Below are 19,783 nucleotides of genomic sequence, written 5' to 3' on the forward strand. Positions count from 1 at the left end.
CAGTGGGAGCACAGACTGTCCTCTCTGGGCAGTCAGATCTGTCTGTGTCCAGTTTCTGTGGCCAGGCTGTGATCATTCAGCCTGTACCTCATCAGGGTCTGTTTGCTGTTTCTCACCCTGGTCAATTATTGTATTGTCTATTTAGGGTTCTGTAGCGTCACAGTTTGTGTGTGTGTCCCAGTGGGTGAGGTGGTGTTGTTTATCTTGTGCTGTGGTTTGGTTGATTGTGCTTTGTGTGGCTGTAGCTGTGCTGTCCTGAGGCTGGTTGGTGTCAGTGAGCTTCAGGACCAGCTAGCCGAGGGGCTCCTCTCTGGGCTCAGCATGGCCTTGCCCTGGGAGAAATGCTAGTCACTGTTTCTCAGGTATAACAAATATTTAACGAGTCTTGGCCTAATTCTGCCCTGTATACATTATTAGGAGTTTTCCTCCACACAGGGAGGGTGTTTCTAGGGGGTGTTTGTCGCATTGAGTGTAATCTTGCTCTGTGAGGGGACCCCACACTTCACTGCTGCATAGGGCAATGGGTTGGATGACACTTTCCAATACTCTCAGACAGATTTTTATGGGAGGGTTGAAGGTGTAGAGTCTCATAAGGGCGTCAAAAGCACTCCAGTGCCTTCACTGCCAGGTCCAAACTCCCAGACAGGCTGTCAGTCTGCCTTCCTGTGCGCAGGTGTGCTGTGTACCCGAGATCCACGGGGAGTCTCCCCTGGCGACGGGTGGGCGCGGTCGAGTCAAGCCCCTCCCTCGCAGCGCCGGGATCATGTGATCACGCTGCTTCAGCCTCCGGCTCCACGCCCGCTGTTCATCTCGGCAGTCCTAATAGAGACTGTGCGGTCCCCTCGCCTGTCCAGTCTGCCCTGTTCTCTCCGCCTTTCTGTCACATATTTTAAATTCTGCTACACCTATGAGAATAGTAACCTGCGAAACAGGCAGGAACTCCGTCTCTTTTCCACAGGGCATGAGACCGACCGTGTTCGGTCCTGCGGTGAATTCATCGCGCTGTGCTCGGACTTCCTCTAGGGGAAACGCTGCACTTGGAGAATCTCTCCAACTTTCTGTGACTTTCCCGCAGCGAGAAGGCGCTCGACGTCGCTGGTCGAGCCGGCGGCCGCAGTGAGTGGCCGGACTGTGGGAGTCCAGCGCAAGCACGTTTAACTAACTCACCGCTCGGGGTGAAGAGACGGAGCGGGATTGATCAGAACAGGAGTTTCGTCTTCTAACGGACCGGTGTCGCCGACTTGAAACTCTCAGCAGCCGGCGCTCGGGGCTCTAAGGGAACCGGTTCGCTCTCGGGAGGGGTGGGGGCTACAATACAGTGGCCTCCCCGGGGCAGTTAATTCACCCTTTACTTTTCCCCGAGCTGAGGATGAGGAGCGTCTCCGGTCTCTGACCCCCCGGAGCGACCTGACGCGTCTCCTCGGAAACCGTGCCTTTCGAGAACAGTTTATTTCCCATCAACCCTGTTCGTGCTGCGGGGGGACCTCCGTGCCGAGCTGCCCTGCCGGAGCCGCTGTTCGCGTCACGCCACTCGTGAAACAGACGCAGTTTCGCCGGAGCCGCCCGGCGCGCGCCATGGGGCGGTGCCGGGTCTGCGCGTGCTGCCTGTCCGAGGAGGAGCGCCAAGCGATCGCCGTGGATCGGGAGATCCAGAAGATCCTGCAGAAGCAGAGGAAGAGGGACAGACGGGAGATCAAAGTGCTGCTGCTGGGTGAGGCGGGCGGCGGCGGGAGGTGACCATGGGCGCTGTCCTGCGGTCACTCTCGGCCCAGCGAGGGCTGGCCGACGCGCGGGAACCCGTCCCGCTGGACCATGGTCACCTGAGCGCGGGGCTCGCAGAGTCTGTCAGTGAGATCAGACACGTCAGTGGTACAGCACCGCGAAATCATGGTGCAAGCAGTTAGGCAGTAGAGCAGGGGTGAAAATATGGTAAAAACACAGTTAGGCAGTAGAGCACCGCGAAATCATGGTGAAAAACATTACAGCAGTAGAGCACAGTGAAATCATGGTGAAAACACAGTTGGGGAGTAGGGCACTGTGAAATCATGGTACAAGTAGTTAGGCAGTAGGGCAGGTGTGAAAATATGGTAAAAACACAGTTAGGCAGTAGAGCACCATGAAATTATGGTTAAAAACATTGCAGCAGTAGAGCACAGTGAAATCTATGGTAAAAACACAATAGAGCAGTAGAGTACAGTGAAATCACAGTAAAAGCACCATTAAGCAGTAGAGCGCCGTGAAATTGTGGTAAAATCACACTAGAGCAATACAGCACAGTGAAATCATGGTAAAAGCACACTTAGGCAGTAGAGTACCATGAAATCATGGTAAACATAAACTAGAGCAGTAGAGCGTCGTGAAATCGTGGTCAAAACATAGTATAGCAGTAGAGCACAGTGAAATCATGGTAAAAGCACAGTTAAGCGGTACAGCATAGTGAAATCATGGTCAAAACAGGCTAGAGCATTAGAGCACTGTGAAATCATGGTAAATTAACAGTTAGGCAGGAGAACACTATGAAATTGTGGTAATAGCACAGTTAGGCAGTAGAACACAGTGAAGTCATGCTAAAAGCAGAGTTAGGCAGAAAGGTAACATGAAATTGTGGTAAAAACACACTAGAGCAGTAGAGCACAGTGCAATCATGGTAAAACCACACTAGAGCAGTAGGGCACCGTGAAATCATGGTAAAAACGCACTGGAGTAGTAGAGCACTGTGAAATGATGGTCAGAGTCTCAGCCACACATCAGACACCGAGACCGGACACCCCTGAGGGGTCCTGGGCTTCTTTCTACACCATGACCACAGAGTGAAGACTTGGGGGCCTGCGGTCGGTCTGGCTGGGCTGGACTGGAGGTCTGGAGAAGGAGCAGGGAGGTGTGAGATCTGTATGGCCTGTGTCACACAACCGATCATAATAATATTAATAATGGGGATACCCTCCACACCAGAGTGCGCCAGTCCGCTCCCTGCACACCAGCTCCCAGTGGGGAGGAGAGCAGAGTGATGAAGCCAGTTCAGAGAGGGGGGTTATTAGGAGGCCATGATGGGTGAAGGCCAGGGGGAAATTTGGCCAGGACCCTGGGGTAACACCCCTACTCTTTTTGAGAGTCACCCTGGGATTTTTAATGACCACAGAGAGTCAGGACCTCGGATTTACGTCTCATCTGAGGGACGGCGCCTTTTTACAGTGTAGTGTCCCCCTCACTATACTGGGGCATTAGGACCCACACAGACTGCAGGGTGAGCGCCCCCTGCTGGCCCCACTCACACCTCTTGCAGCAGCAGCCTTAGCTTTCCCAGGAGTCTCCCCTCCAGGTACTGGCCAGGCTCCCACCCGCTGGGCTGCAGGGTGCCAGGGCTGCCGCCGTGTCCTCCGAGGGGTGTCCGCTGGCCGGGCTGCTCTGCTGGGGTCAGCGTCTCTCTGCCTCTCCTCTCGCCCCCCGGCCCCCAGGCACAGGCGAGAGCGGGAAGAGCACGTTCATCAAGCAGATGCGGATCATCCACGGGCAGGGCTACTCGGAGGAGGAGCGCCGCGCCTTCGCCAAGCTGGTGTACCAGAACATCTTCACCGCGGCGCAGAGCATGATCAGCGCCATGGCCACGCTGGGCATCCCCTACGGCCGCCCAGAGAACGAGGTACTGGGAGATGGTGGGGCTCTCCCCCCAGCACCCCAACACAAGAGTCATTGTGCAGCAGGGGTGGGGACAGCTGGTGAGAAAACAGAATCAGACCAGGGGTACTGGGGTGCTGGAGTGCTGGAGCACAGGGGGGCTGGGGTGCAGGTGGGCTGGAGCGCTGGGGGGGCTGCGATTGCTCACCCCGAGCTGTCTGCCCTCTCTCCCGCGCAGGCACACGCCCAGCGCCTGCTCCAGGTGGACGTGCTGCAGGTCAGGGCGCTGGAGCTCTGGGAGGTGCAGGCCATCCGCAGCCTGTGGGCCGACCTGGGCATCCGGCAGTGCTACAGCCAGCGCCGCCACTTCCACCTGCTGGACTCCACCGACTAGTGAGTGCGCCATGGCAGGGTCAGCCCAGGCCCGCGGATCGCTAGCCGGAAACTCTCCTCCAGGGATCCGAGAGTACAGTCACAGAAATACCTGGAAAGACATGGGAGACTTGTCATCAGTCAGGCAGAGCTCAGCTCCACCTTCATGAGAATAAGAAGCTGTCTGGAACATACCTGGTGTCTCTGTTTCCACACCTCAGGCTGTGGCTTCTAGCTCTAGTGCCACAGAAAGGTCTCTCCCTGGAGTAGCTGGGCACTTCCTGAGACAGCAGCACAAGTCTCCTGTCAGCCAGACTCATCTCCACAGCATCTCCCAGGAACAACCAGCCAACTCTGGTCTTAGAGCGAGAGAGATTTAATCCTTTCACCAGTGCTTTCATATTCTCTGCTGATCACAAGGGGTCCATTCCTTGTGGACAGTTTGGCTCGCAAGTCTGGGAGTATTATTAACCATCTTCATCAGGCACCCATCTGGTCTTCATCAGGCACCCATCTGGACAAAAGAATATATTCCAATCTGTTTTGGACAGTAAACATCTATATTGTTTTCCCCACCATTTCTTAAGGAGTGTAGAAAATGACCACATTACATGAAGTCATCATGTAGGAGGGACTACATGTGGAGAGCAGAGGGTTTCTGGGCTCTGCAAGCAGGTCTTCCATTGATCTGCACCCCTCAAACACACCCCATCTAGAAATTATCAGTACTGAATCAGAACAGCAGAGGGCGCCAAATCCTTAAAAGTCACCTTTGAGATTGAACTCATGAGAACAGAATCTACTGTAGAGTAACAGATGTCAAAGGAAGAACCATGTTATAGTTTTGGCTCCACATTTCCTTCTTGTTCTCCTTTTAACTGTCTCCTCATCCCTCCCTCCCACTCTCTGTGTAGCTTCATGTCGAACCTGGAGCGCATCACAGCTGCAGACTACATCCCCACTTCTCAAGATGTCCTGCGGGTTCGACTCCCCACCACAGGAATCACCGAGTATCCCTTCACTGTGGAGAAGATGTTACTCAGGTAGCCAGCCAGTCCATCAAGACCCGAGTCCCTAGATGACCTGGTTTGACTCATCCAAGGTGACCAGCATCTGAAAGTGTGGTACTCAGTGCAGTTACAGTAGCAGAGCTGCCAGAAGAAGTTTGTGAACCTTTGGGATTACCTGGATTTCTGCATGAATTACTCATAAAAATGTGGTCTGATCTTCAACTAAGTCACAATAATAGACAAACACAGTCTGCATAAAACTAATAACACACAATTGTAGTTGTCAATATGGAACACATCGTTAAATGTATGTGAACCCTGTATTTAGTAACTGGTAGAACTGGTGGAACCTCCTTTAGCAGCAGTAGCCTCCACCAAACATCTCCTGTAGCTGCTGATGAGACTTGCACAACGGTTAGGAGGAATTTAAGACTATTCCTCCATACAAAACTGTTTCAGTTCATTGATATTTATGGGATCCCTTGCGTGAACAGCTCTCTTCAGGTCACGCCACAGCATCTCAATTGGGTTGAGGTCTTGGCCATTCCAGAACACAGATTTCCTTCTGTTTAAGCCATTCTGTTGTTTTAGGTTTACTCCTGTGTTTCAGGTCATTGTCTTGTTGCATTATCCTGCTTCTATTAAGCTTCAGGTGACAGACCACTTACAGGAGAATGTCCGGGTAGATTTCCTGATACAATTTTGAATTCATCGTTCCTTCTATGAGGGCAAGCTGTCCAGGCCCTGAGGCAGCAAGGCAGCCCCTAACCATGATGCTCCCTCCACTATGCTTCATGGTTGGGATGAGATTTTGGTGTTGGTGTGCAGTGCTTTTTGTCCTTCAAACATTTCTGCCAAAGAGTTCAACTTTCATCTCAGCCATCCACAGAACACTGTCCCAGAAGTTCCAGGTGGACTTTTGTAAACTTGGGACATGCAGTATGGTTTACATGAACAGCTCTTTCTTGACTCTGTCAGTAACCAGCCTTTGTGTGCCTTTTTAATAGGGCAGGGCACCTCCAAGCCACACCTCCAGTCTCATCTCGTTGATTGGAACAGCTGACTCCAATTAGCTTTTAGAGAAGTCATTAACCTAGAGGTTCACATACTTTTTCCAACCTAGACTGTGAATGTTTAAACCAAGTGTTCAGTACTAACAAGAAGTACAATTGTTTGTGTGTTATTAGTTTAAGCAGATTGAGTTTGTCTATTATTGTGACTTAGTTGAAGATCAGACCACATTTTGTATGAGTAATTAATGCAGAAATCCAGGTAATTCCAAAGGGTTCACAAACTTTCTTGCAACTGTGCACGTGTCTGCTCAGTTACAGTCATACACAGTGTGTGTGCACTTAACAGTAGCACAGTGTATACTGTGTGTGCAGATACAGTGTACAGTGTGTGCAGATACAGTTACAGTGTACAGTACAGTGTGTGTACAGATACAGTTACAGTGTACAGTACAGTGTGTGTACAGATACAGTAGCACTGTGCGTGTGCAGATACAGTGTACAGTGTGTGTATGGTTACAGTTTACAGTGTACCGTGTGTGTGCAGATACAATGTACAGTGTGTGTACAGATACACTGTGCAGATACAGTTACAGTGTACAGTGTGTGTGCAGATACAGTTAAAGTGTACAGTGTGTGTGCAGATACAGTGTGTGTGCAGCACAAGCTCATGTCAGCTGCTGGAGCTGAGTGGAACAGAAGCTACAGCCCCCCCAGCCCTGAACACTGGGATCCCACAGCAGGGGGCTCCCTGTCGCCCACACTGACCAGCAGCACCCTGGGCCTCTTCCCCCGGCTCAGTGCACGTTGCAGCCTCATCGAGAAACTGAGGAGTGTGCAAAACAGGACTAAGCACTCGGACAGAAGAGGACAGATAGAGCAGTCAGCAACACGCTGCTCCGTCAAGCCCCCTCCCTGCCCCTGCAGATGGGAGATGGGGCAGGCCGGGCCTGGCTGGCAGTGCTTGGTGCCACAGGAGACTGGGCAGTGCGTGCCAGGAGGCAGGGCCTGCAGTGGCAGGGCAGGGGTTCGGCGCTGTTCCTAGTTCATTCCGGTTCTCATGATCCCTCTCTCTGCCCCCCGCTGCCCGCTTGGGCCCTCTCCAGGATAGTGGACGTGGGGGGGCAGAAGTCGGAGCGCAGGAAGTGGATCCACTGCTTCGAGAACGTGACGTCCCTCATCTTCCTGGCCTCTCTCAGCGAGTACGACCAGGTGCTGGAGGAGCAGGAGACCGATGTAGGTTCCCCCGAGTTTGTCTCGCCCCACTCGCGGCGCCAGAGCGAGGCCTGTTCACTGACCTCTCCCCCCTCCCCACCTCTCTCCCGCAGAACCGGATGGAGGAGAGCAAGGCCCTGTTCTACACCACCATCCACTCCCCCTGGTTCCTCAAGTCCTCCATCATCCTCTTCCTCAACAAGAAGGACATCCTGGCGGAGAAGATCCTGACCTCACACCTCGTCACCTACTTCCCCCAGTTCAAAGGTTCAGTCTCCTGCTGTAACTGTACATTAGTCAATTAATTTAGTCCAGTTTAGTGCCTTAGCTGCCTAAAGGTCATTAATTGACTAATTGCACATACAGTACCTCTACTGTACCTAAATTACCTCTGCTGTACCTAAAATTTCTGATTTTCTGATCTTAGTTCATATCAATTGCAAAAATCAGCTGCTATAATGCTAACAAGAACACATTCCTGTGCTGGCATCGCTGCATTGACTGCTGGTCCATTATAGGAATATAGCAGTTAGCGGTAAATAGAACTTTTACTAGTATTTAAAGCACCTGGTCCTTGATTTGTTTATCTGAAATGCAAAGACACAGATGAAGGTTTTCTGGTGCCGGCTTGAAGATAATCAGTGTCTGTTACAGCCCCTACAGTTCTAAAATTCTCCACCCCTCGGATCACACATTCATCCTGAAGTGCATGTCTCAAATCCTAAATGCATATGTTTTTACAACAGCAATTTTTAAGGAATGGTTTAAATTTGTGTCTTATGGATGTTCTATTTTACTCTGGCAGTTTTATTAGTCTTATATTGGAGTTTTCCGTCTAATTTAATCAGTAAGTACAGCATTATGACACATTAGCATGAAAATGTACTATATAAATATATGCAGATTATTACTATCGTTTTTAACTACCATAAAGTAATTTGACCAACCCTTAATTGCTTAATTGGTCCAATTAAGCAATTAAGGGTAGTTACACAAGCTGGAGGTCAATTACTCAATCACAGGTGGTTGGAAAGGGTAGTTCTCACTTGCAAGGCTCCTTACCTGCAGGAGAGTTACAGCAATGGGCTGGTCTGGCAGCTCCATCTGCCTCACTGTTGCCCATAGCAACCATACTGACGTGCCGCCCAGCCCCAGACCTGCCTGTGGAGTCTGGAAAATCCCTCTGTGCTGCAGAGGAGCAGCTGTTGTGCCTGCAGGATGCATTCTAGACGTGTGTGTGTGCAGTGTGTGCAGTGTGTGCAGTGTGTGCAGTGTGTGCAGTGCGTGTGTGTGCGGTGTGTGTGCAGTGTGTGTGCAGTGTGTGTGTACGGTGTGTATAGCGTTTGTATAAAATGTGTAAACTCTGTGTTTACAGAGTGTGTATATAAAGTATGCGTACAGTGTGCGTATACAGCATTTCTATACAGTGTGTAGTGTTTGTGTAAAGTGTATACAGCATGTGTTTATATTGTCTGTCTACAGTGAGTGTTTATATAAAGTGTGTGTGCATAATGTGTGTGAGTATATCATGTGTGTATACAGTGTGTGTATGGTGTGTATACAGTGTGTGTTCAGTGTGTTTACATAGTGTGTATGTATAATGTGTGCGCGGTGTGTGTATAGTGTGTGTGCACTGTGTGTACAGTGTATGTGCAGTATGTGTGTGTTGTGTGTGTATCTACAGTGTGTGCATAGTAAGTGTAGAATGCGTGTGTATAGTGTGTGCGTGCAGTGTGTGTGTACAGTGTATGTACAGTGTTGATATTGTGTGTGTACTGTGTATACATAGTACGTATGTGTGTTGTGTGTATGTACACAGTGTGTATAAAGGGTTTGTATCTACAGTGTGTGTATATACAGTGAGTGCGCAGTGTGTGTATCTACAGTGTGTATGGTGTGTGTATCTATATTGAGTGTGTAGTGTGTGTGTATCTACAGTGTGTGTATCTACAGTGTGCAGTGTGTGTTTCCAGTGTTAATTCCAGTACTCACTCCCTCTGGCAGGAAAGCAGTGTGATGTGCAGGCGGCCATGCAGTTCATCCTGCAGATGTACCTGCAGCAGGCGGTGAAGAAGGACAAGAGGAAGGGAGACAGGGACAAGAGCATCTACTCCCACTTCACCTGCGCCACCGACACCAACAACATCCGCTCCGTCTTCAGCGCCGTGAAGGACACGGTGCTGGTCAAGTCCCTGGAGGAGTTCTCCCTGCTGTGACCGGGTCTCTGGGTCAGCAGTGTGAAGGACACGGTGCTGGTCAAGTCCCTGGAGGAGTTCTCCCTGCTGTGACCGGGTCTCTGGGTCAGCAGTGTGAAGGACACGGTGCTGGTCAAGTCCCTGGAGGAGTTCTCCCTGCTGTGACCGGGTCTCTGGGTCAGCAGTGTGAAGGACACGGTGCTGGTCAAGTCCCTGGAGGAGTTCTCCCTGCTGTGACCGGGTCTCTGGGTCAGCAGTGTGAAGGACACGGTGCTGGTCAAGTCCCTGGAGGAGTTCTCCCTGCTCTGACCGGGTCTCTGGGTCAGCAGTGTGAAGGACACGGTGCTGGTCAAGTCCCTGGAGGAGTTCTCCCTGCTGTGACCGGGTCTCTGGGTCAGCAGTGTGAAGGACACGGTGCTGGTCAAGTCCCTGGAGGAGTTCTCCCTGCTGTGACCGGGTCTCTGGGTCAGCAGTGTGAAGGACACGGTGCTGGTCAAGTCCCTGGAGGAGTTCTCCCTGCTGTGACCGGGTCTCTGGGTCAGCAGTGTGAAGGACACGGTGCTGGTCAAGTCCCTGGAGGAGTTCTCCCTGCTGTGACCGGGTCTCTGGGTCAGCGCCGTGAAGGACACGGTGCTGGTCAAGTCCCTGGAGGAGTTCTCCCTGCTGTGACCGGGTCTCTGGGTCAGCAGTGTGAAGGACACGGTGCTGGTCAAGTCCCTGGAGGAGTTCTCCCTGCTGTGACCGGGTCTCTGGGTCAGCAGTGTGAAGGACACGGTGCTGGTCAAGTCCCTGGAGGAGTTCTCCCTGCTGTGACCGGGTCTCTGGGTCAGCAGTGTGAAGGACACGGTGCTGGTCAAGTCCCTGGAGGAGTTCTCCCTGCTGTGACCGGGTCTCTGGGTCAGCAGTGTGAAGGACACGGTGCTGGTCAAGTCCCTGGAGGAGTTCTCCCTGCTGTGACCGGGTCTCTGGGTCAGCAGTGTGAAGGACACGGTGCTGGTCAAGTCCCTGGAGGAGTTCTCCCTGCTGTGACCGGGTCTCTGGGTCAGCAGTGTGAAGGACACGGTGCTGGTCAAGTCCCTGGAGGAGTTCTCCCTGCTGTGACCGGGTCTCTGGGTCAGCAGTGTGAAGGACACGGTGCTGGTCAAGTCCCTGGAGGAGTTCTCCCTGCTGTGACCGGGTCTCTGGGTCAGCAGTGTGAAGGACACCAGCTCCTCCGGTCCGTCTCAGGCTGCAGAGCCCATTGCCGACAGATCTGGGCCACACAGGGCTGGTGAAGCTCTGGTGACACACAGAGCTCTTCCCTGAGTGACGTGTCTGAGAAGTCGCGCCAGTAACAGGTACAGCTGGATCAAAGGGACAGTCTTGCACACAGCCCCTGAGGACATAGGACAGGGTACAGAGACTCTCACCCTAGTGCAGTGGGACTGCAGCCCTGGACACAGCAGAGAGACGAGGAGATTCCTCACTCCAGGGCTGTGCAGACAGAGCCTTTCTAGTAGTAACTAGATCCTTTTAGCTTTTCACACACAAGACTCTGAGCGCCTCCGTTCCAGGTGTTTCTAAAACAGACTCTCAGGACAGAGGGTCCTGCACATGGCGCAGAGCTGGTGCCACAGCAGAGTTCAGGGTGCGGGGGCCCCTCTTCACACAGGGGGACGGGGGCTGGGAGGAGCAGACCTCTGTCCGGTCAGTGAGTCCCCAGCTCTCTGAGGTCACTCTGCTCCTGGCTACTGGACACACAGCCTTTCCCGAGCTGGAATCTTTCTGACATTCTTATCATGGGCTCTAAAACAAAACTGAAAATAAAAAAATAATAAAATTTCATTTAACAATTCAAATTAAAGCCCAATAACTGTTTTTTTCCCTGTCATTTCTTGTTTTAATTTCTTGTTATTAGCTTAAGGTTGTGCCCTACAACATTCAGCACTGTTCACTCTGCTCACACATTTACTGCGGTACACAATGGTAAGAACATGCAGTAGAGCCCAAGTAATCTGAAGTAAAAGCACAGTAAGGTGCTGTAAAGCACAGTATGTTGAAGAATGATAAACCACAGGACCAGTCTGGTAAACTGACCCTGTGACCTCATGGCACAACAGGCTCTGGAGATGGTTCACATATCACTTTGAGGGCTAAGATCTGAGAGCGACAGGCGAGAGCAGTGTTGCTGGTTATTTTTAGCCCCTGGACGTCTCTTGGTCTTTTGTTATTCCTCCAAGCACTCAGCTCACTGGCCAGCAGTCCAAGAAATGTGAGCGGTGTGTGTGTGTGCGTGAGAGAGTGAGTGAGAGAGAGGGATCTCTGTGTGTGTGTGAGTGAGTGAGAGAGATCTGTGTGTGTGGTGTGTGTGTGAGAAAGAGATCTGTGTGTGTGAGAAAGATCTGTGTGTGAGTGATGTGTGTGTGTGAGAGAGATCTGTGTGTGTGGTTGATGTGTGTGTGTGGGTGATGTGTGTGTGTGTGTGGGTGATGTGTGTGTGTGTGTGAGAGAGATCTGTGTGTGTGGGTGATGTGTGTGTGTGTGTGAGAGAGAGATCTGTGTGTGTGGGTGATGTGTGTGTGTGTGAGAGAGAGATCTGTGTGTGTGGGTGATGTGTGTGTGTGTGAGAGAGATCTGTGTGTGTGGGTGATATGTGTGAGAGAGAGAGATCTGTGTGTGTGTGTGAGAGAGAGATCTGTGTGTGTGGGTGATGTGTGTGTGTGTGAGAGAGAGATCTGTGTGTGAGTGATCTGTGTGTGTGAGAGAGATCTGTGTGTGGGTGATGTGTGTGTGTGTGAGAGAGAGAGATCTGTGTGTGTGGGTGATGTGTGTGTGTGTGTGTGAGAGAGAGAGATCTGTGTGTGTGGGTGATGTGTGTGTGTGTGTGTGTGAGAGAGAGATCTGTGTGTGAGTGATGTGTGTGAGAGAGATCACACACATCAGAGAATAATGCTCCAGTCGCCTACAGTATATGTCAATATTTTATAATATGTCTTTGTTGTAAATGTCTATAATATGTCTGTAGATTTTATTTTACATCTATTTTTTGTTTTGTTGAATGTAAATATCATTACTTTCATTTGCTTTGGCAACACTGATTGTACCCATTGGTCATGCTAATAAAGCACCTTGAATTGAATAGAATTGAATTGAGATCTATGTTTGTGAGAGAGCGATCTATGTGTGTGAGTAATGTGTGTGTGTGAGAGAGAGATCTGTGTGTGTGAGTGATGTTTGTGAGAGAGATCTGTGAGTGTTGTGTGTGAGAGAGATCTGTGTGTATGTGATGTGTGTGTGTGTGTGTGTGTGAGATCTGTGTGTGTGAGTGATGTCTGTGAGAGAGATCTGTGAGTGATCTCGAGATCTCAAAAGCAACCAAAATTCCTACCACCACAAAGCCCTGCTGAGCCAAGAGCTAAACCCAAAACAGAGCCCCCTGAGCCAGCTGGTCCTGACCTGAGCCACACCGACAGGAGCCAGCATCAGGACAGCACTGCTAGAGCACCACAACTCAGACTCAAGCACATCACAGCACAGATCAGACAGCAATATCTCACACACTGGGACACAAACACAATAAACTGGAATGCTACAGAACCCTAAACAGACAATACACAAGCCGAATATCTGACCAAGATAAGAAACAGACCGTGATGAAGTACAGGCTCAGTGACCACAGCCTGGCCATGGAAACTGGATGACACAGGCAGACCTGGCTGCCCAGAGAGGACAGGCTGTGCTCCCACTGCCAGCGGGGAGAAATAGAGACAGAGGTGCACTTCCTACTGCACTGTGACAGATACTCTGGGATTAGAGAAACACTCTTCCCTAAATTCAGAAATCTAATCCCAGAGTTCCCACACCTGCCAGAATCACAACGAGTCCCAGTCCTACTGGGAGAGGGAGGAGGGAACTCAGTTGAACTGGCAGCCCAGTATGTGATCTCTTGTCACAGCCTGAGGTACACTGGGCCTGTTTCCCAATAATGCTCCATATGTTTAGAGTATATGTAAATATTTTATGATGTCTGTTGTAAATGTCTGTAGATTTTATTTTATTTGTTTTTTTTTTGTTTTGTTTCCTGTTAATTTTATTTTTTATTTGCTTTGGCAACACTGATTGTACCCATCGATCATACTAATAAAGCACCTTGAATTGAATGGATGTGTGTGAGGGATCTATGTGTGAGAGAGATCTGTGTGAGTGATGTGTGTGTGTGTGAGAGAGATCTGTGTGAGTGATCTGTGTGTGAGAGAGATCTGTGAGTGATGTGTGTGCGTGTGAGAGAGAGAGATCTGTGTGTGAGTGATATGTGTGTCAGCAATTTGTGTAATCACTACTTTGTGTCTTTGTGAGCAGTGTCTCTGTCTGTGTGCACTATTGTGAGTGAGAGTAGTGTCTGTGTACCTTTCCAGGGTTTTGTCTGATCACGTTAGGATGCAGAGCTGGAAGAAGACCTGAAGTGACTGACATCTAGACTGCGTTATTTACTCAGAGCTCAGCGGTCTCCAGCTGCATCTCACTCAGTTGAAAGACTCCAAGCCCCTAGACGCTGTTAGGATCAGGAAAGAAGAATGTAAAATCCATCGTGGATTTTGTCAGTGAATGGGAGACAGTCCTGATGTGCACAGGGCGAGCGGGGCGAACCTGCAGAGCCTGCTGTGGTCGTTCGGCCACCAGGGGGCAGCAATGCGCTGAAGCTCAAACTCATTGCCAGAAAAGAGCTTAAAGGAAATTTATGAGGAGCAATTTGTGATCTCCACCCCAGGGGAACCCCAGGCGTTGTGAGGGGGTACACTGCTAAGAGGGGGCGCAGTGCAGAGGACTCCAATGAGAGGGGGTGCAGGGGGGGTACCAGAAACAAATCGAAGAGACGCCCCTTGACTCCTGGCCTGCCTCAGCTCCACTGTGGGTGTGTGGGCTCTGTATTGGCTGAGCAGCTCCCACCATATACACACACTCACTCACACACAATCACACACACTCACACACAATCACACTCACACACACTGACACTCACACACTCGCTCACACTCACACACACCCATTTACATACAAGCAGAGTCACAGTCACACACATACACTCACACACTCTCACATTCACAGTCACACACACACTCACACAGTCACACTCACAAGCTTACACACACTCACACACAATCACGCCACTCACTCACACACTCACATGCACAGTCACACACACACTCACACACACTGACACTCACACACTCACTCACATTTAGTCACACTCACACACACACACTCATATACTCCCACACACAATCACACACTCACATACTCACACAGAAACTCTTACACGTGAGTCACGTGGGGCAGCAGGAGCAGCAGGGGGGAGCCTGGGCGCGTGCCAGGCAGAGGCAGGGGCAGACTCTCCACCACTGTCAGGGCTGCCTTTGAGGGTCCAGCTCTCCTGGATATCTGCTCCATCTCCAGCCCTCAATGATCTCCATCGAGCCGCCTGCCAGCTGCACCTCTCTGGCTGACAGAGCATGCTGCCCCAGTGCAGGTGTCGCAGGAGACGATACAGGCGTGAGATGTGTGTTCAGTAAGTACTGCATGAATGTGCTCCATACTCAGCTTCATCTGAGATGGGAAACCGAGCAGACTGGGTACCAGCTCCCTCGCCGCGAGGCTCCTAACGTCACTGCAGACAGAACGACACGCACGTCAGAGACCAGACCCGCTCAGAACGCCTGAACTACGACAAATGTCACGGTTCATTCTGAAGATTAACGGCCCGATTCAAATTGTCCCTAATGGCACCTCATTGAAATAAAAAGTCAACATTCAGAGACATATTGGCCTCTACTTAGAAAAAGATGCTTTAAGCCTGAGACAAAGCTCCTTTCACCTTGATGAAGGAAATCTGTCTCTCAGAACGTGTTCCCTGCGCCTGGCCTGACTGATAAGGCCTGCGAAGGGAAGACACTCGATTTTCATTAATGGCTTTGCAGCGATAAAGCAGAGCGTGGCGGTATCTGTGCCCGAGATCGAGCAGACACAAGCACTCCAGCAGACGTGGCTCACAAGCAGGGCCCAGTGCCTCCTGCCTGTCCCCAGAACCAGACCCCTCTCAAGACAGAGGGACGGCGAAGACTGTGAGGACTCCTTGCCTTCACACAGCTGGAGCACCCTGCGCCCCTCTCCTGAAGGCGGAGGGGAGAGATGGAGCGAGCAGCAGGAGGGAGAGAGGCTTGGGGCTGCGGGGTCGAAGGGGCTGCAAGTGTGCAGTGTCTCAGTGAGCCACCAGGGGGCGATGTTGCATAGCAAGCCTAGTAAAGTGTTGTTGAGCTATGAGCCTACAGCCACACGCGCCCCACTGTGTGGGGGCGTCCCAGTCCACTTGGCTAATGACAGTCCAAAACTGCACCCGTGACCCCTGGGGTGTCGCTTTCTTCCCTTGCACACCATCTGTTCTCCTGATGTCTCGTTAGCGTTCTCTTCTCCGCGCTCGCTCTCTCGGTTTGTTCTGCCTTAATAGCTTTTTTTAATAAAAAAAATTGTCTTTTTGTCATTGTCAGCTGGTTCTGCACTGTCACTCGCGCCCATCTGCTAATTAAATTTAACAGCCCCAGATCCAACACATAAGCGCAATAGTATTAACGCTGAAAAACACAAAATGTTCCCAATTAAAATTTAAACGAAGTTGAGATCCGTGTCTCCCGCTGTGTGTGTGTTTTAAATGAGTGAGAGGCTGGCTGTCGGAACTGTGCCAGGGGCTCCAGGCTGCCCTGGGCCCACAATCCCAAAGAGTTAAACAGGGAGAGCACTGGCAGTTAATGTCCACTGTTATTATTAATAATCCAGGAAAAGCACTGCAAATTCCTATCAATGAATCATCCCTGCCGGATAAAAACAGAACACTTAGCTCATATACACATATGCACAAACACTCAGTCACACGCACAAGCACTGATGCACACACACCCGTCGTTTGCACACTCTCACACATAGACACACAGACACATCTGTACACTCACACACATAGACACAGCTACTCCTGCACACCCTCACACACACAGACACACCTGCACACTCTCACACACAGAGACACCTGCACACTCACACACATAGACATGCAGATACACCTGCACACTCTCACACACACACAGACACACCTGCACACTCTCACACACAGAGACACCTGCACACTCACACACATAGACATGCAGATACACCTGCACACTCTCACACACACACAGACACACCTGCACACTCTCACACACAGAGACACCTGCACACTCACACACATAGACATGCAGATACACCTGCACACTCTCACACACAGATACACCTGCACACTCTCACACACAGACACCCCTGCACACTTTCACACATACAGACACACCTGCACACTCTCTCACACACAGATACACACAGACACACCTGCACACTCTCACACATATAGACACACCTGAATACTCTCACACACACAAACACACAACTGTGCAGTCAAGCAGTGATACACAGAAACACATTCATGCACAGCTAAATGTACACACATGCCGATACACACACAATTACATTCTCATGCACAGATACACACAGCAACTGTCCCGCTGCTTTGATAAAGATGCAGGTCAAAAACAGCACAAAACATTGAACCGGAGCCTTTAGCTCTGTCCTTCAGAGAGGCCTGAACCTCATTGAATCACTAATCATGTGTTTGTTTTGAGCATTTTCCATCTGTTTTTAAGGTCTATCTTTCAGAGGGCTTCACATACAAAGAAGAGTGGGTGATTCCCTGCGGTGGCAGGACCTCTCTGGTGAAAGAACCACTTGCACACATACCTGCTACACACAAAAGTGAGCTGTTGGCCACAGAGTGGGCGTGGTCAGGACAGGCTACAATGCCTTCTCTGTCCAGCAGAGGGACCCAGACTGCAGGTGCGAAGGTGCGACAGGCCCGGACAGAGCGTGCTCCATGCTCCATGCGCCTGCCTGCGTCCACGCGACGGTTCCGGATGTATCCTGCCTTACACAAGCTGTCCAGGCTGGTGCCCTCGGCCTGCGGGAGCTCAGCCTTATCAGACCAGACTGGACACCAGCCACAACACAGAACGAGCAGCGGAGCTGGTGACTGCTGCACGTGTTCGCGGGCTACTTGACAGAACTGTGCCGACTTCACTCACAGAGCACCCACTGTGCCGGCCAGCTTCTCGCCAGCTCGGAAATAAAAGGGCACCTGCCCACGCTGTGGAGCTGGGGGGAGGCGCAGGCTGACTTCTGTCACCAGAGAGAAGAGCTCAAGAAAGAAGCGTTTTCTTCTGAGCTCCAGTGAGCAGGCTGCTTCCTGGGAGACAGACAGACAGCAGGAGAGAGAGTCAGCCCCCGGGACCTGTCGCTATCTCTGTGACTGGGCACACTGGCAGGGAGGAGAGCGTGTGTGTGTGTGTGTGTGTGTGTGTGTGTGTGTGTGTGTGTGTGTGTGTGTGTCTGCTCTCTCCCAGGACTCCTGCAGACGTGGTGATTCATCAGCGCCTGGATGGTGCCAGGATTGTGACTTTTCAGGAGAATGGAAAAAGACAGCGCTTGGTCCTGTCAGGCTGGGACCGGACTCTGCAGTGCTGTTCTGTAAATTAGCTCCCACAGCTCAGCTGCACTGCCTACTGCTCAGAGTCCCCTGTCTCCTCTCTGGACACAGTGGACCGGTCCTGCACCAGGGTCCAGTCTGTCCTCTCCATCGAGGAGCCAGGGTGTGATCGCTGGGTCACTGAGCTGCTGTCTGTCCTGCTGGAGTGTCTGTTCTGCCCTGTCTGCCCAAGCTGAATCATGCAGAGCTGTCCTCTCTGTCCAATTATCTGCATTTCCTTCAGGAAAGCATTTGGGTAGTTTGCTCCCAGGTTAGAGATATCTATTAGCTAATTAGCCGAGTGCAGACAGAAAGGCACATCGGCGCACGGACACCAGGAAAGACTTCGGATTTCTTCATTCCCAGCTCTAAGTTGAATAACATTCCAGGGGCTGGGCGCGCTCCAGGCTCCGTGCCGCTGTCAGTCCGCCATCACCCGCCTGAGCTGTCTGCGCCGACACCCCTGCTCTCCGCTTGGCCGAGCGAGCGCTGCGCCCCACTTCCCCGCAGAGCTGCAGCGTTGACAGGCAGGGTCTTGCAGCCATCACCCTGGCCCACCAGAGAGACGCGGAGACAGAGCTCTGCCTGCCGGGTGGATATTTATATAATTAACACACAGACAGACACCGCTCCCTAAAGCACAGAGCGAAAAGAGCCCACTAATGGGAAGTCCTTCAGACAGCAGCACAACACAGCAGAGAATCGAAGAGCGTTCTGACGTCGTTTCAAGAGGACGGAAATACTTCCTGTTCTAGTGCTGCTATTTCAGTGCGAAGCGTCTTTCACCCATCTAAGAGTGACACTATTCTGGTGATTGTCTCTCCTGCACTGCTCTGGCTGAATGAACACAGCAGCAGCCATCCCACCTTGTAGTGTGAAATGCCCAGGGCTCAGAAACTCAGCAAGCCTGGGCTGGGTCAGTACTGGGTTGGGAGACTGGAAAGCCGGGTTGCTGCTGTAAGTGGCGCTGGTGGACCAGTAGGTGGCGCTGTTCCCTCTGAGCTAGAGGTTCCCTACTGATACCCCAGCATGGGGACAGGGGGCAGTGTGCAGTCGGAGGTGCTGACATTAAAGACCGTGTCTCTGCTTGTGAGCGTAGGGATGTCCTGGCTAAACTCCACTCTGGGCTGTACAGTCTGAGCTCCCCAAAGTTCCCCCTTAGCTCACCTGGTGCAGCAGTTTCTCTCTCCTCCCCAGGAGCTGCACTGTCCTGTCCTCCTGGGCTGAAAGGAATTATGATTCTTACCCTTGCTTCTGTCCTTGCGTGTGTCGTCTGCAGGCATGGCTAGCAGTGACTGGCTAATTCCTATGGCCACATCTTCCCCACTGCGCCCACTGTGACCCCGAGCCAGCAGTACCTCTGAGGTGCAGCGGGTGATGGCCCGTATCAGCTCAGGAACGTTGATGCCCGACAGGATGGCGCCAGATGGCAAATCTGCGCCCCCTGGGGGTCGAGGTGCAATTATGTTACGCACATGGTTGGGCCCAGGCTGAGCCCGTTGAACGGATAGCAGGCTTCCATCACTGCGCTTAAACACCGATCAGCTCACCTGCACCATGTACCCCGAGGGTGAGGGCATCAGGGCGCCTGCCACAGAGCCAGAGTGCCCGGCCACTGCACGGCGACAGATCCTGGCTCTCCTGCCAGCGCGCACAGCACCAAGCCTCTGCCCCTGTCTCCTCCTGAGACAGAAGAGGCCGATAAAGGGCTGCCCTCTCCAGTGCCCCTGGCACAGCAACGGTGAAGACCAAGCGGTCAGGACAGAGGGGCCACAGGACCTTCTTCCACTGTGA

The 19,783-nt window shown here is 51.7% G+C and overlaps 1 protein-coding gene across 2 annotated transcripts; it reads left to right on the forward strand.

Annotated features, from left to right (window-relative positions):
- Positions 1-784: 784 nt before the first annotated feature.
- Positions 785-10,042, forward strand: LOC102688820 (guanine nucleotide-binding protein G(q) subunit alpha-like). Of its 2 annotated transcripts, none has more exons than XM_069186066.1 (7): positions 785-1,711; positions 3,462-3,640; positions 3,854-4,008; positions 4,902-5,030; positions 7,114-7,243; positions 7,336-7,489; positions 9,227-10,042. In XM_069186066.1, the coding sequence occupies exons 1-7, from the start codon at positions 1,576-1,578 to the stop codon at positions 9,436-9,438; spliced, it is 1,095 nt and encodes a 364-aa protein (XP_069042167.1). In that variant the 5' UTR covers positions 785-1,575; the 3' UTR covers positions 9,439-10,042. The 2 variants fall into 2 exon arrangements, with proteins under 2 accessions (XP_069042167.1, XP_069042166.1); XM_069186065.1 differs by having other exon boundaries at positions 787-1,711; positions 3,456-3,640.
- The last annotated feature ends 9,741 nt before the right edge of the window (positions 10,043-19,783 follow it).

This window comes from Lepisosteus oculatus, chromosome 29 (genome assembly GCF_040954835.1).
Source record: "Lepisosteus oculatus isolate fLepOcu1 chromosome 29, fLepOcu1.hap2, whole genome shotgun sequence".
Classification (NCBI taxonomy): Eukaryota; Metazoa; Chordata; class Actinopteri; order Semionotiformes; family Lepisosteidae; genus Lepisosteus; species Lepisosteus oculatus.